The sequence below is a fragment of the Electrophorus electricus genome, chromosome 5 (assembly GCF_013358815.1).
Source record: "Electrophorus electricus isolate fEleEle1 chromosome 5, fEleEle1.pri, whole genome shotgun sequence".
NCBI lineage: Eukaryota > Metazoa > Chordata > Actinopteri > Gymnotiformes > Gymnotidae > Electrophorus > Electrophorus electricus.
In genome coordinates, this window is record NC_049539.1 from 26,008,243 (window position 1) to 26,024,283 (window position 16,041).

The 16,041-nt window shown below is 49.1% G+C and overlaps 1 protein-coding gene across 1 annotated transcript in view; it reads left to right on the forward strand.

Annotated features, from left to right (window-relative positions):
• The window catches only part of trpm3 (transient receptor potential cation channel, subfamily M, member 3), a 79,309-nt gene that overhangs the window by 49,807 nt on the left and 13,461 nt on the right, over positions 1–16,041 (forward strand). The window contains 10 exon segments of the mRNA XM_035526094.1: positions 4,688–4,760; positions 7,267–7,367; positions 7,860–7,994; positions 8,315–8,365; positions 10,440–10,580; positions 12,019–12,048; positions 12,589–12,881; positions 13,305–13,533; positions 14,378–14,581; positions 15,928–16,041. Coding sequence (XP_035381987.1) covers positions 4,688–4,760; positions 7,267–7,367; positions 7,860–7,994; positions 8,315–8,365; positions 10,440–10,580; positions 12,019–12,048; positions 12,589–12,881; positions 13,305–13,533; positions 14,378–14,581; positions 15,928–16,041 — 1,371 coding nt within the window.

A 16,041-nucleotide genomic window follows, 5' to 3' on the forward strand; every position in this document is an offset into this window, starting at 1 on the left:
CAGTTACGGAGGCGCGAGGGGGGTTGAGTCCGGCGTTGGGCGTCACAGGCGGTGCTCCAGTGTTTGGGTGAAACGTTCTCGACAGCCTGCCGCCGCCTTCCCGCGCCTATCGGCGCCGATAATTGGGACAAATGTGCATTTCGGTGGCTGGATGTGAGAACCGCAGAAATGAGCTGCCAAAGGACACGACGTTGGGATCAGCCCGTCCTTATTTCGAATGTCACACCGCTCTCCATCTCCCGCTCTGTGGAAGCCCGGGGATCTCGCGGCGCGGGAGCGATGATTCCATTCATCACTCTGACAGGCATGGAAGGGAGAACTCTCTCTCTCTCTCTCTCTCTCTCTCTCATCCTCCCTTCTCCTTTGCTCATTTGTCTGACGATGGTGCGCAGACGTTAACCGCGGTCCAAGCCCGCGCACGGACACGTGCGGCAGTGCTTCCTGAAGAATCCATCCTCTTCCTCATCCCTCTTTGAGACTCTTTAGTGCACCACTAGGCAACTCACATTTCTGGGGGGCGAATGGGGTTAGGGTACTCGGTCAGCTGTCAGCTGGACGTTCAGCTGTCAAAACGTGGCCGTCTCTCTGAGTACGCGTCTGCCCCCCCACCCCCACCCCACCCCACCCCTCAGTGCTGGTATTAAAAAATAAAGTAAAAACATACAACATTCCCATCCACTTGTATTCACAGCAATTAACAGTGTTTTATAAGCGCAGCTGTAGCATATATGGCAGCAATAACATACATTTGTCTCCGTCAATTACTTGCGGGTCTGGTGAGCGTTTCCGCAAGTATGTTAGTATGCACAGCAATGCCTACCACCCCCTCTCCAGAGCGGACCCCGACGTGTTTTCTCGTGTGTGTGTATCGTGAATGCGGTTAATTACGCAGTCACTGCGGAATTCTCTTCCTCGGAAGAGCGAGTGGGACACAAGATGAGGAAACGGTTTCACCGCCCGGTCGCTTTTTAAAAGATTCACCACGGAGCAAAAACGTCCTGTGGCTGGAGCGTCTCCTTATGTTCTATTACTTAGCAGCAGTGTGCATTATTTATTAGAAATAATTAGTAAGAGAGATATATATATATATATACAGAGAGAGAGAGAGAGAGAGAGAGAGAGAGAGAGAGAGAGAGAGAGAGAGAGAGGTAGTCAAAACATCCTGTTTTTCTGAAAACTGTACCCCACTGCAATTTTGAATCTCTCTACATCTTTTACTATAGTATGAGAGGGAGAGGGAGATGGATGGATGGATGGATGGATGAATGAGGTAGAAGAGCTAGAAAAGATGTGGAAGGTGAAGGCAACAGCGTTTCTCATGGGGCTGTGACCCACAAACTGGGAGAATGACTCCAGAAGATCCCAGGAACATTTATCTGAGACCCAGAGTGACTTTTATTGGTTGAAGTGGTTTTTCCATTGACACACGGAATTCATTAATTACATGTGTTTGATTAAAGACTGGCTTAGTCAGGCCTACGTACCAATGGCCAGCAAATATTCACATCTCACATCCTCCTTCTGAGCTGTAGTCATCACAAATTCTGATTGGGTTGGCTGTTTTTACACCAAAAACATTCGAGTATTTTGAATGAATTTCTCATAATTCATTGACCTCTGTTGACCTTGAGGTTCTCATGAAAGCATGTGACAGCACTCGATAGAAAACAAGAAACAGAAAAAGATTTAGGGACAGTCTGATCAATCATGATCAATTATTGGAGATGCAACTAACGGTGGGGTTAATTAAGGAAGGGATTTATAGTGGGATGGATAGATGGATGGAAGAATGGATGAATGAAATTAACAAAAATGAATGAGATATGAAATATGGTTGCTGATGAGAATAGGGACATGCACATGCAGCTAGGGGTGCATATAGTTTTACTTAGAGGTGTATGTTTGTGTGTGTGTGTGTGTGTGTGTGTGTGTGTGTGTGTGTGTGTGTGTGTGTGTGTGGTTGTGGTATGTTTGTGTAGTTCCTGACGGACAGGTGTGTGTGTGTATGTGTGTGTGTGTGTGTGTGTGTGTGCGTGCGTGCGTGTGTGTGTGTGTGTGTGTGTGTGTGTGAATTTAGTGAATTTAGTTTCTGCTAAATGAAGATGAATGTGATTTTCTTCATCATGCCCAAGTGATTCATGTTTAAATTCAACCACAGTAGTAACCAGATCCACTATGGTAATGCAGAACTACACCCGCACATACAGTAACCTGTACTACACCCACACACATACAGTAACCTGTACTACACCCGCACATACAGTAACCTGTACTACACCCACACACATGCAGTAACCTGTACTACACCCACACATACAGTAACCTGTACTACACCCACACATACAATAACCTGTACTACACCCACACATACAGTAACCTGTATTACACCCACACATACAGTAACTTGTACTACACCCGCACATACAGTAACTTGTACTACACCCGCACATACAGTAACCTGTACTACACCCATACATACAGTAACCTGTACTACACCCACACATACAGTAAACCTCACACTGTACGACACCCAACCATACAGTAAACCCCACAGTGTACTACACCCACACAGTAAACCCCATGCTGTACTACACCCATACATACAGTAAACCCTAAACTATACTACACCCACACACAATAAACCCAACACTGTACTACACACACACACAGCAAACCCCACATTGTACTACACCCACACACAGTAAACCCAACATTGTACTATACCCACACACACAGTAAACCCCACACTGTACTACACCCACACAGTAATCTCCATACTGTACAACACCCATACATACAGTAAACCCCACACTGTACTACACCCACACATATAGTAAACTCCATACTGTACTACACCCACACACACAGTAAACCCCACACTGTACTTCATCCACACATATAGTAAACCCCACATTGTACTACACCCACACACACACACACAGTAAACTCCATACTGTACTACATCCACATTGGAAGAAAAAAAAAAAAGATCAGCTATAATCACCAGCACTATGGTAACAAAAGGTTAATGAAGTCTTATGTTCAAAGCCACATCTGCATTCATTGTAATTATTCCTGATTTAAAGTTAGAATTAAATGAAGCAGATCAATAAAGATGTATGTTGTTATTACCACTTGTGTAATTTGAGAGGCTTTCCGGGATGAAGACTCACAAGCAAATACGTTGGGGTGTTTATTAAAATGTTTGTTCCAGTCCACAATATAAAACCTCCATTTTTCCGTCATTCAGTTTTGAGTCAGTCAAAACTCCCTTTGAACCGCCTTCCACAAATCCCCTTCATTACACATTTCACCCTCCCTCTGACGGCAATTTTCGCCGTGCGTTGTTATCCATGACATTACTGGCTGTGATTTGTGCTTTATGTACAGATCGTGACCACATTATAAGAACAAAGGACAAGGCCCGCGAGCGCGTGCGCTCCTGTTTGGGCCTTTAACGGCTACAAAAACTCACGCCGCGCGAGAGGTCCCCAGACGAGCGCGCGGCCTCGTTAGTCCCGTGACGTCCCGCGGGTCAGCGCTTGAATCCGTGATCGATACGCCGGCATGCGTCGCTGTGGGCCCCAGCCCACGGGCATTAGCAAGGCGGCGGTGCTAATTTCTCTCCGATTAAGGTAGCGCGTCGAGTGTTCATGGCGCCGAAAGTCGGATAACGTGACACTAATCAGAAGGTAAAAGTCAAAGGGGCTGACGGCTAATGACTGGGGTCTCTCTCATGCGCTCGTGTGCACATGCACAGAGGTGTTACTGCAGCGATGAGCGGGTTGCGATGGAAAATGCTTAACCTGAGAGAGCTTCTAAAGGTCCATGTTGCAGTGGCTGAAAGAATACACACTCTCTCTGTCTCTCAGGTCACCTCCAAACACAGGGGGTCATTAGTAATGGTCACAAGAGTAATTATTCTCTACTAGTATGTCTTGGCAGAGGGAATGAGCGCCGTTGATACAATCACAGCCAATTTATCTAAGTTTCACGAACACATTTCCTCTCTTCTCACTTTCTTTCTCTCTCGTTTGCATATTTACATATTTACAGCCTGGCTCACCTTCATCCACACCCCTCTTGCTCTCTTTTGTATTTTTTCCTCACACACACATGCTCGCACGTGTTCTCCTCGTTCCTGCCTCGCCCAAACAGCCATCCTCCTCCCCAGCGCGCCTTCATTTCATGCTCCGTTTAGAGGATGGAAATGGCCGACGCCCCCGTTGCCAATCGGGCTTTCCACGGATCACCTCATTAGCTCCAGCTGGCCCCGGAGACGTGCGGGGTCTTCGCTGAGCGGGACGCGGATTAATCCGCACAGAGCGTGGTTAGACGCCCGGGCCGCTCAGGAATTCGAGGCACGTGCGCAAGGTGCCCTTCACGTGCGCCTGTGCAGAAACGTGACAGGAGCTGTTTCTCAGTCCCACGCACGTTCCACTCTCCGTGGCAGTTGGCGCTCCAGCCCGGTTCACGCGGCGCCGCCTTCCGCACCGACGCCAACAGTTTCTCTTCCCATGCATAAGACGCCGTAAAATAACACAAAAAGTGAGTTTCTGATGATATTACAAGCCTGTGTCAGATGCATCAGTCAGTGTGTATTTCATTAACTCAATCTCTCTCTCTCTCTCTCTCTCTCTCTCTCTCTCTCTCTCTCTCTCTCTCTCTCTCTCTCTCTCTCTCTCAGATCACAGTCTTCCGGATGGGTTCAGAAGGCCACCAAGATATTGACCTGGCTATCCTCACAGCTTTACTGAAAGGTAGTGTGTGTGTATGTCTCTGTTCACACGTGAGACCTGAGATATTTTTCCACCACTTTAAGGACACGTGCAGGAGAGGACAGCACTATACACCCTCAGGTGACTGGGCTCAAAACTGCTAAATGGAGACCCTACAGTTCTGAGCCACTCACCTTTGTCTATTCTCAGCACAGAGTCCAAACCACACTCCACTGCTGTGAGACCCGATGTAAACGCGAGCACACGTTTAACTCCCATGCCACGGTGAGCAACAGTTACGACCTGAACAAACTGCGACTGAAGCCCCAGATCTGTGGCGTGGGTGGGTGCAGAGGTCTTGGCCTCTGAACGTGACCTGTGTGCCGCTACCTTCCCTTCTTGGGGCCCTGCTCTCGAATAAGAGAGAGAGAGAGAGAGAGAGAGAGAGAGAGAGAGAGGGAGAGAGAGAGAGAGAGAGAGAGAGAGAGAGAGAGAGAGAGAGAGAGAGAGAGAGAGAGAGAGAGAGAACGGAATCCGTGGGAAGCAGGATCTGGGAACACTGCAGGCACGATCCCTCAAGAGACGTGGCCAGCCTCCTGAATAATTCACACCCAGCACCTGAAGAGCAATTTGCTCTCTCACTCTCTCTCTCTCTCTGCTCTCTCTCTCTCTCTCTCTGCTTCATTCTCCTTCTCTGTCACCCACTTCCCCCCCTCCTCTCTCCTTCTCTGTGTCTCACTCTTTTTCTCTCACTCATTAACTTCATCATGCTCTTAATGAGCTTGGCAGAACAGCTGCGAACAACCCGCCCGCTGCAGTTAGCAACCGGCTCCTGGAAAATGAGCACCATTATCTAAAAGCCCCTCTGTTTTCCGAAGGTGTGGGTTCACTGTACGAGTAAAACAATGCACACGTAGCCGAGCTAAAAGCCTTCCATTTAAACGTCTCACACACATCATAAGACATAATAATCGACTTTGTAGCTTTGTACCCTTAGTACTGATTGAATAGGCTTTAGTTGGTAAGTATGAAATGCTAATTTTGAGGTGAAAGGTCAAAAATTCCTGCCATGTTTTTGTATTTTCCAGTCAATTTCATGAATTCATTCTAATTCTGTTCGAGCTAACGAGCAAATCCAAGCAGCCGGAACTAGATCTTAAAGTGGACGTTTAACTTCTGAGCCCAAACTACTTGCATCTGGCCGGACGTTAGCTCACACTATCGCTGGTGCGTCCTGTTCTCCCGGTTTGGATTATTTTGCGTGCTGTGCTCAGTTGAATCTAGTTGTAATTCTCAATCCTATATAATCCTCAGAGTTTTGCCAGTCCAGCTGTGCCGTTAGCGCAGGATCGCCCGTGTCAGCGTTTTCCCGAATTCCCGTCGGGAAGTTAAACCAAACTGCTGAAGCTGAAGTTCTCCTGCTGAAGTTCTCCTGAGCTGAAACCCTCCCTGTGGGCCTCGCACACTTGAATATGCCGTTCTTAGCGCGACCCGCAGCCAGTTTCCTTTTAATTACAGTGAGACCTCCGGCCCACCGGTTAGATCGTACGTGTGTAATCACTCACCGCCGCCTTGCTCTGTCCTACGCACTACGGGCCATAATTTCCTTCCAGCGTTACGGCTCCCCAAAAAGCAGTAATGATCTAACGTGGCGACGAGGCCGCTGCCACGTACGTAACGGCCTGGTTCTTCACTTTTTGTCCCGTATGCCCTCACGACCTCCGGTAGGTTAGGGACGCGTTCTCGCTTGGTACAGAAGAGGCTGTCGTGGGGCTTTTCAAGGGTGCGCCTCCCTTTGGAATTAAGCGCAATGCTGTATATTGGGCTAAAGCAATTACTGTGGCAATTCGTAACATAAAACTTAATGCGGCAAATCAAATATTACGATTTTGTAACAAGTGTTTTATTATTCATGAATATCCCATAAACAGCCTTGTCTTTCATTTTATCACTGTATTAAAAGGGAGCTTGTGTCAGATTGCAGGGCCTGGGTGAGTTACGGTACTAAGGTCTATATGTCGCGTTGATTCAAAACGTCAGAACTGCCAGGGATCGATTACCGAACTTCACGATAAAGTAATGATCCCTTAAAGTGGCAAAGGAGATTTCTCAAAGGGACAGCCAAGGAAGGCGAGATGACGAAGGCGAGTTAAAAACAATAACGAAAAGCAATGAAACAGATGGCAAACAGCTGGTAAAAATAAAAAACAAAACAACCAACAAAAAACCCCCACAATTTTTAAAATCTTAAATGACTGAATGCGGCCGAGCTGAAAGCATACCGCGTCACAGATATAAAAACAGGTTAAAGCGACCCCTATCGCGAAAAACCGAAATTCCCTCATTTTATTAGAATGAAGGAATTTGAAATAACATGTCAATATTTTTCAAGTTTCAAAACACAGCGTTTACTCCCCTAGTCCACAGCCTCCGCAGAAGATGCTCGCCGGCCTGGGCCGTTTCCTGCCGCTAGCCGCGTCCGATATATCCCTTCGCTCCAGCTGGCTGCAGTCCGGCTTGACCAAGGGCTCTTCCTGTCCGCCCTCAGGTGCCAACGCGTCTGCCCCTGACCAGCTGAGCCTAGCTCTGGCCTGGAACCGCGTGGACATCGCCCGCAGCCAGATCTTCATCTACGGACAGCAGTGGCCGGTGAGAACCTATCCCAAACGAACAGCAACAGATGAACCCATTATGCCAGCATGTTATTTACATTTGGACTAGTGATTTGGATAACGCTCCCATTTCTTCTTTGTTTATTTTTGTAAAGTGAAGAAAAAATAATGAACTCAAATGTTGCACCACTAGTATTTTGTGGCTGGGCTAACTATGATATATATATATATATATATATATATATATATATATATATATATATATATATATACACACACAGCCCACCCTAGTTTTGGTTAGTCTTCTGTATATGTGGTCTAGAGTGTATGATCATGCTCTGGTTTATACGTACGCAGTTTTATCAATTACATCATTAGCATGTGAATCACCTCGAGTTCAATCGTTTCCAATGATCTGAGTTCATAACGTACACAGCCATTTACCACGGCCGTACGTAGTCCCCCCCTCCCCCCCAAACCGGCCACCGTGGCGACGCACCCAGCCTCTGTGCTCTGTGCTGGTCCCCAGGTGGGCTCCCTGGAGCAGGCCATGCTGGACGCCCTGGTACTGGACCGCGTGGACTTCGTCAAGCTGCTGATCGAGAACGGCGTTAGCATGCACCGCTTCCTCACGCTGTCCCGGCTGGAGGAGCTCTACAACACAGTAACGCCGCAACCCCCGAAGCGATGCGGCCGCAGATATACTCAGCACCAGACAGCATCTCATTAGCTTCAATAAGCTACTTGGCTCTATACAAAGCAGCTCTACCTGAGTGTTATACAGCTGAGATATCCAGCTTAACCAGGCGCCTATCAGATTAGCATGTGCATGCCAGATAGCGCTCAGTTATCATTTAATGTGACGGCAAAGGATTATCTTCCTGTTTAGACTTTGAGGGCAGGATTTCCTAAAGATATGCTAATGCCTTCATTCTCCTCCCTGGGCTGGTGGTTAACGTGTCACGTGTTTGTTTTGTTTAACAGAGGCACGGACCTTCCAACACCCTGTACCATCTCGTCAGAGATGTGAAAAAGGTACCAACGTGTGCAAGTGTGCGTGAGCGGCGTACGTGCACAGCCCGAGAGAGAGAAAGGGAGAGAGTCTCTGGCTGTTCGGGTCTGTGTGTGTGTGTGTGTGTGTGTGTGAGTGCGCATGTGTGTGAGTAGGTGATAGAACCACACAGATTAGGTTGCACATTTAAGGAAGTCCCCCCACTCTCTAGACAGCTTGACAGCTTCCAGTCCCTGCTTGAAGGATGGTGCCACCCAATTAAACGCCTCCTCCATCTGCGCGCAAGCCCTTCCTGCTCAACTCGCGCTCGGTTTTTCGGCAGAGTGCGAGCCCCGTTGTTCTCTCCTCTCCAGCTTCTGGCCTCTCACGGTGTGGGAGAATGATTTCACTGTCCTAATTAGACTACTAACTCATTGCCAAGACTTTAGAAAAAAAAACTTTTCACTTAATCCTTCTGTAGTTGCTAGTTTGGTAGGCATTTCTTAGGACTGGAGTATCCACTGTGAGTGAGTGGGTGAGACCCTGACATCAGCTGCACACACTGGTCTCCCTGTTAATTTGACTCCTTGAGAAAAAAAAGCAGAGATTTCACAGTAAAATGTATCTACCATGATGTAAGATAAGTCATATTATATAACTGCACTCCCGAGTTGTTTTATTGTTACCACCTACACAACTTGCACCTGCACTCAGTAGTGTGTTATTACTGTTGCACCTTTCGCGTAGATGTCTTTCACCTTCGTCATCATCAGTTACACACTAACATGGGAGCAGTGTGGTTACAGGTGTTGCGTTGGTATGAGGGCGTCACAGCGGTGTGGTCGGAGTCACTGGGTTCGTGGTTTACCTCCACCCAAAAATATCCAACCACCATTTACAGTTATCTGACACTTTTTATCCAAAGCGACTTACAATGATGACTGAGTACAACTCGAGCAATTGAAGGTTAAGGGGCCCAACAGTGGCGGGGCTTGAACCAGCCTTCTGATTACAAGTCAAGTACCTTAACCACTGAGTTACCACTGCTCACAGCAGTGCCCTGTTTAGAAAACTGATCGCTGATCAGTCAGGCATTGCCAACAGACGGGCTGTAGTCTCTGAATCGTGAAATAAAGCCCGTAGTGAACTGATTGGCGATGATATAAACCACTGGTATTGATTCAGCTTTGCTCATTCTTCACCGGGTGCCATGGTATTGTGGGTAAATCGCGATCCGCCAGGGCAGGCTCCTGGTGGTCAGCATCTTTACCGTTATCGCCCCGACGTGGCGAAGACTTCAGATGGTACCGTAACTCGGTGGCGCATGGCCACAAGTCTTGTATCTCAACAGCATAAGGGTTCATTTGTTCCTGGGGTCTCAGTGTCAGCCAAGTCCAGCAGCTTCCTTAAAGTGAGAGAGGCGGCATGTGTGAGAAGCATCGATAGAAGTGTGAGCCACATCTTCTGTTTACGCTCAGCTATCCTCTTCCTACATATCTCCCTCCGTCTCTCCGCTGCGACGTTCATCCTCCCTTCTCCTGCTTTTTCTCTTTCCCTCCTTTTCCTTACCACCGAGTCCCGTCCGGCCCCTGGAGGCACCGTCTCAGGTCTGGGGCTTCCGTGAACGCACTGCTTGGTCTGGTGTCGGGTGCTACCCCCATCTTCGGGCTTCTAGCCGGCTGGGTTCTGGGGTTTGTTTTTGTGTGTGGTTTTTGTGCCTTTAGCTGGGTGCCGGTGTGTGTGCGCGCGCGGTGTGTGTGCGCCCCTACTGGGGCATTTGTGTACTAGAAGGTATTTGTGTTCTGGTGTTTTTGTGTGTGTGTGTGTGTTTTAGGGTATCTGTGTTGTTGAGGTGTTGGTTCGTGTCAGTGCGGTGTTTGCGTGTTCGACACTGAAGCCCCGCCCCTTGTCATTTTGTCTGATTGACCTTGTGTGTTCTTTCCAAGCAAGAATATCCAGGGTTGAGTTGGATCTACCTCAAGGTGAATCATAGTCCTTTTAGCAACGTGTGTGTGTGTGTGTGTGTGTGTGTGTACAAACGATGTCTTGTTTTCTACTTCTTAGCCATCTCTTGCTGTGAGAGTGCAGTCTCGCCATGAATAATCTCTTCATCTCCAGGGTAACCTTCCACCTGACTACCGGATCAGTCTGATTGACATCGGATTGGTCATCGAGTACCTGATGGGTGGAGCTTATCGTTGCAACTACACGCGCAAGAGATTTCGAACTCTCTACCACAATCTCTTCGGCCCTAAGAGGGTAAGATTTATGCACATACGAACTGACTCAGTCCAATGAAATGAGTCCAACGAGTTGGTTTCCATTAACATTTTTTGCGACCAGTGTACTCTGAGAGCCCATGAGAGCCGTCCAGGAAGAAAGATGTGGAGCTTGCTTTCAGGGAATACCGCGGTTACCGCGGTTATGCAAAACACCCTAAAATCACAATACACCTTGCAGAGAAGTAGTAGAGATTTGTTTAGGCTCTCAAAACATTCGTCCGCAAAGCCTGCCGAGAGCCCAGCCCCCAGCCAACACCCCACCCCCCGGTGCTGCGCCCACACATGACGAAACCCGTTCTCCTGGTGGACCTGGAAGAGAAAGGAAGGGTGCCAACGCAGATCAGAGATCGAGCGCTGAGAGAATTATCTACACTTTGGCACGCTTACGAGTGCACAGCTTAAAAAAAAAAAAAAAAGCTGGCATGCCTTAGCAGAGGGGGGGGGGGGGGGGGGGGGGGGGGGGGGGGGGGGGGGGGGGGGGGGATGGGGGATTGGGCGCAGTTCCCCTCACGGTGGATCACAGTGTCGATTAGAGTCGGCGGGTAAATCAGCAGCAGCGTGTGGGCCTGAGGTGGGGTGGAGCGGCGTGGAGCAGAGGGGTAGAAGATGACAGGGAGAAGACCCAATACATAGCTGCAGTGTGTGTGTGTGTGTGTGTGTGTGTGTGTGTGTGTGTGTGTGTGTGTGTGTGTGTGTGTACATTTACTCTGCATCAGGATCGCAAGAACATTTTGTTCTTTCAGTGAGGCATACATGCAGACACGTGCGCGAGCGTGCACACACACGCACGCACACACATACACACACACACACATACACACACACACACACACATACATACACACACACACACATACATACACACACACACACATACATACACATACACACACACATACACACACACATACACGCACACACACACACACACACACACACACACACACACACACACACCACACACACGCGCGCACACACACCGGCATCAAGCACAAACACGCGCAGGTTTTTACGAATGCTGAAGGCCTAAAATAGACAGGAGGCGCAGCAAACGTGGCGGGGGAGCTGCTCCACATTCCTCCTTCGTCAGCTCCCAGCGCACACGCCGGCTCATCATGCATACACACCCCGCTATAAACGCGACAGTTGCACCTCGCTTTAGCATGCTCCCTCACACACACACGTGCGCAGACGCACACCATCACCGAAAGTCCCTAAGAAGGGCCTAGAGGGAGAGAGAGAGAGAGAGAGAGAGCGAGAGAGAGCGAGAGCGAGAGCGAGAGCGAGAGCGAGAGAGAGCGAGCATGTGTTTTTGCATTTGCGTGCCCTCTGGAGGTCTTAAAAATGCAGACGAATGCCGAGTGTGTATCTGGCCGTGTTCCTAAAATGCCTCTTTCTGTTGTCGTTATTCACAGCCAAAGGCCCTGAAGCTGCTTGGGATGGAGGTGAGTGTGTGTGCATGTGTGTGTGTGTGTGTGTGTGTGTGTGTGTGTGTGTTTCTCTGTATGCCCACTCTTCCTGTTTGCCATGCTAGGAGCTGTGTAATAATATTCCCCACTGTTTTGAAATGCCAACCCACACAGCATACGCTGAGAGATCACGGGGACGTTTTGCGAGCGAGCATGGCTACAGAAATGTTTACAAAATAGATATTAAACATTCCGCACATCTTTGCGGCTCTTCTCTAATTTCGCCCCACACCTGAAATTACTCTGTGCCCCCTACTAGTCATGACTAAGTATTTTAGTTTGTGCATGTTGAATCTCTGAACAGAGTTTCACTGTGTCCTGCATCAGAGTGGCTGCATAGATTTTGCCACTGGCTCATGTTTGCCTCAAATTCTCCACCCAAGTGACATTGTTTATTGAAAAAGAGGACCAGATTTGGGCCTGAGGGTTCCTCTGAGATCTTAGGTCCGTTTGCTCGGCGTGAATCAAGTGATCACGTCTGCCGAGGAGTAACCGTTAGACGCCTCGGTGCCGCAGGACGACATGCCGATCCGCCGGGGCCGCCAGAAGACGACGCGCAAGCGCGAGGAGGAGGTGGACATCGATTTGGATGACCCGGAAATCAACCACTTCCTGTTCCCCTTCCACGAGCTGATGGTGTGGGCGGTACTGCTGAAGAGGCAGAAGATGGCACTGTTCTTCTGGCAGCATGGTGAAGAGGCCATGGCCAAGGCGCTTGTGGCCTGCAAGCTGTGCAAGGCCATGGCGCACGAGGCCTCGGAGAACGACATGGTTGACGACATCTCGCAGGAGCTCAACCACAACTCCAGGTGCCCGAGGCCCGAGGTGTTTTTGGCTGTACCGTCAGCGTGATCTTTTGGTAACACCACCCTTACCTGTTGGTAACACCAGCCTCATTTTTTGGTAGCACCAATATTTTATTTGGGATTTTTTTTAAGGCCTATTACTCAATAAAAACTGCAAATGTCACTAGCCTGTCATGTGCTTATCTAGAAGTCTCAACTGTAACTCTTTGGGGAGAGGGAGGGGTTGAGAGATGAACCAGTACCAAAGGTTTATCACATAAAAAGACACGGTGATTGGCCACACTGCCTTAAAGAAAACCCTTTGAAATATATGCACAGACTAATTAACATGGCCATTTTTACATATTGCGTGTTCGTACGCTTGTGGGCGTGCGTGTGCTTTGTGTGTGTGGGTTTGCATGCACTTCTGGCCCTGATCCACCCCAGGGAGTTCGGGCAGCTGGCTGTGGAGCTCCTGGACCAGTCGTACAAGCAGGATGAGCAGATGGCCATGAAGCTGCTGACCTATGAGCTGAAGAACTGGAGCAACGCAACGTGCCTGCAGCTGGCTGTGGCAGCCAAGCACCGCGACTTCATCGCCCACACCTGCAGCCAGATGCTGCTCACCGACATGTGGATGGGGCGCCTGCGCATGCGCAAGAACTCCGGCCTCAAGGTCAGGCGGCCGCGACGGGCGGGGCAAGGGGCGAAGCACAGCATAGCAGACAGAATAGCGGGAGGTGCCGACCCTACGCCCGATCATCTAGTACCCACTGAGTAAAACTGGACCAAAACTATAGTAAACCATCAGGAAATTATAATCCAATGGGGATCTGTACTAAACCCTGCACTTTAAATGGACAAATAATGGTTTAATGGGTTACATTCAAGTTTTGGATAGTGCTTGGGGTTTTGTTTTTTTTGGGTGGGGGGGTTAGGGAGTTTGTTTTTATTAACTGAATATAGAATAGGTGAGTAAGCTTAGAAGTCAAAGCTTAATAATAAATAAAGTGATATAACCAATAGCACCTGCTATCTTGATTTAAATATAATCTTTATCTACAGATTTTCCTGTTTTCTTGACGCAGAGCCGATCTTACCCCACACTCTCAAACCCCTGCTAGACGTCCTGCTGTGTTACGTACGCAGGACGCGGAGCCGATCTCGCCCCGCACTCTCAAACTGCTGTCAGATTCCCATTTCTCTCTTCTCCACCCGGATCGTCGTTCCATCTGTTTGGTTGTCTTTCTTTTCATGGCAGAGCAAAGTTGAAGGGCTTCCCGGGAGTGTAGGAGGGTGTACAGCTCTGTCTGAGATCATGCGCTACTCAAGCTCCGTGTTTACCTCATCAGTAACGTCCGAAGGGTTGAAGCAATATCAGTAGCCATTTGAATATCCTTATAGGGGGCTTAGCCAGTATAGCACACAATGAAAAGTGTCATTATTATTTGTTCCTTATGTGCTGACACATAAAATAAAAGTGCGCGTGTGCGCGTTTCTGCGTGATTCGTCCTCTCCAGGTGATCCTCGGCCTCCTCCTGCCACCGTCCATCCTGAGCCTGGAGTTTAAGAACAAGGACGAGATGTCGTACGTTCCTCAGGAGCAGGAGGCCTACCTGCAGGAGAAGGAGTCGGACGAGGCCGACAAAGCAGCAAAAGAAAAGGACGATGAGGACATGGAGTTCACCGTAAGGGCATACTGTGAGGCGCAGTACAACTCCGTGGTGAGAGCACCCACCTTAGCTCCGTTCTTTTAGCCTGTAGGCAATCACACACACACACACACACACACACACTCACTCGAGCAACGCTGGCGGGAAAAAAAAGTAATGTCCCAGAATTTGGCCTCTCCTTTTTTTTTTTTTTACCCCCAAAGTCCTGGCCCCTCCCTTTAAATAACATGCCCCTCCCCTAGAAATAATATGCCCCACCCCTTCTTTGACTCTCCTCCGTGCTTTACCCCTATCCTCGTTGTCCTAGCGAAGACGTGTGGTCGTGGAGTTGTAGCGTGTCTCCGCCCGTCTGTCCGCTTGCCTGTCCGCCCGCGTGTCGGTCTCTTTGTCTGTCTGCCTGTCTGTCTTCGTCCTCTCGCTGTCTCCTCCTTGCAGCGACGGTCTCGTCTGAGGTACTGTACCGCGACGGCTCGCTGCCTGTTCCTGATTCGCTCACGCAGTCTCGCCATGCGCATGTCCAGTGCGATGACACCCACAACCCCCCCCCCCCCCCCGACCCCCCACTGCGTTCTGTTTACTCCTCCATAGCCAAAAAAACCTTCTGTGCAAACGCTTGTGCAGAAAGCACAGCTCCCTCACAACATCCTCTCTCCATTCACACGAGCCACACAAACAGCTGCCATCTGAACTCTTCTGTTTCCTAATGACTGTCATGATCGCATTCAAGCAACAGGTCAGCACAAATGACTTATGGGTAATGAAGTCCAGAGGGCGCCAAGATGTCAGGAAGCCCTCCAGCAAGTGACTTCATCGCCCGGTCGTTGTGCTAACCTGCACAGTTCTGCTTGGGGAGCTGATGTTTTTCCTTCCACTTACCACTATGAATCTATCGAAGATTTATAAAGGTTACGACAGGGTGAAAATTGTATTGCAGTGCCAATTACTCACAGATGTGCTACACACAGGTTTTCAATGATAAAAAAAAAAAAATTGACAATTTTACATGCCTGGACAATGTCGCTGTCTCCATGAGTTTTTGCAGATTTCTGATTGGTTTCAGTGCTCTGGTACTGGAGCAGAGAGGCAGGCCGACTGGGCTGTAGTGTGCTACAGACGCGAAAGGTTCCAGTACTGAAACAGATAAATGGTTGCAATACAATTGTGACGCCATGTCCTCCATCAGAATGAGTTCCCACTCCCGGCTTAAGAATGTGTCCCAGGGACACATGGGAATAGCATTACAGCCTCATCACTTCAGTTTCTGCTCTCTCTCTCCATTTTACAGCAGCGTCATTTAAGCCTTTTCCACGCACCGTTTGTCCGAACACTCTTCCCGGATTAGGTCCGTGATCTAAAACTGCTGCTGTCTGTCACCTCTCCCCGCCTCTGTTCCGCAGGCCATGCTGGGGACCGTCAGCTCCGAAGCGTCGCGCAAGAAGGCCGCGGAGCAGGCACAGAACCGCCACCGGCTGATCCCCGCGGGCCGCAAGATCTATGAGTTTTACAACGCC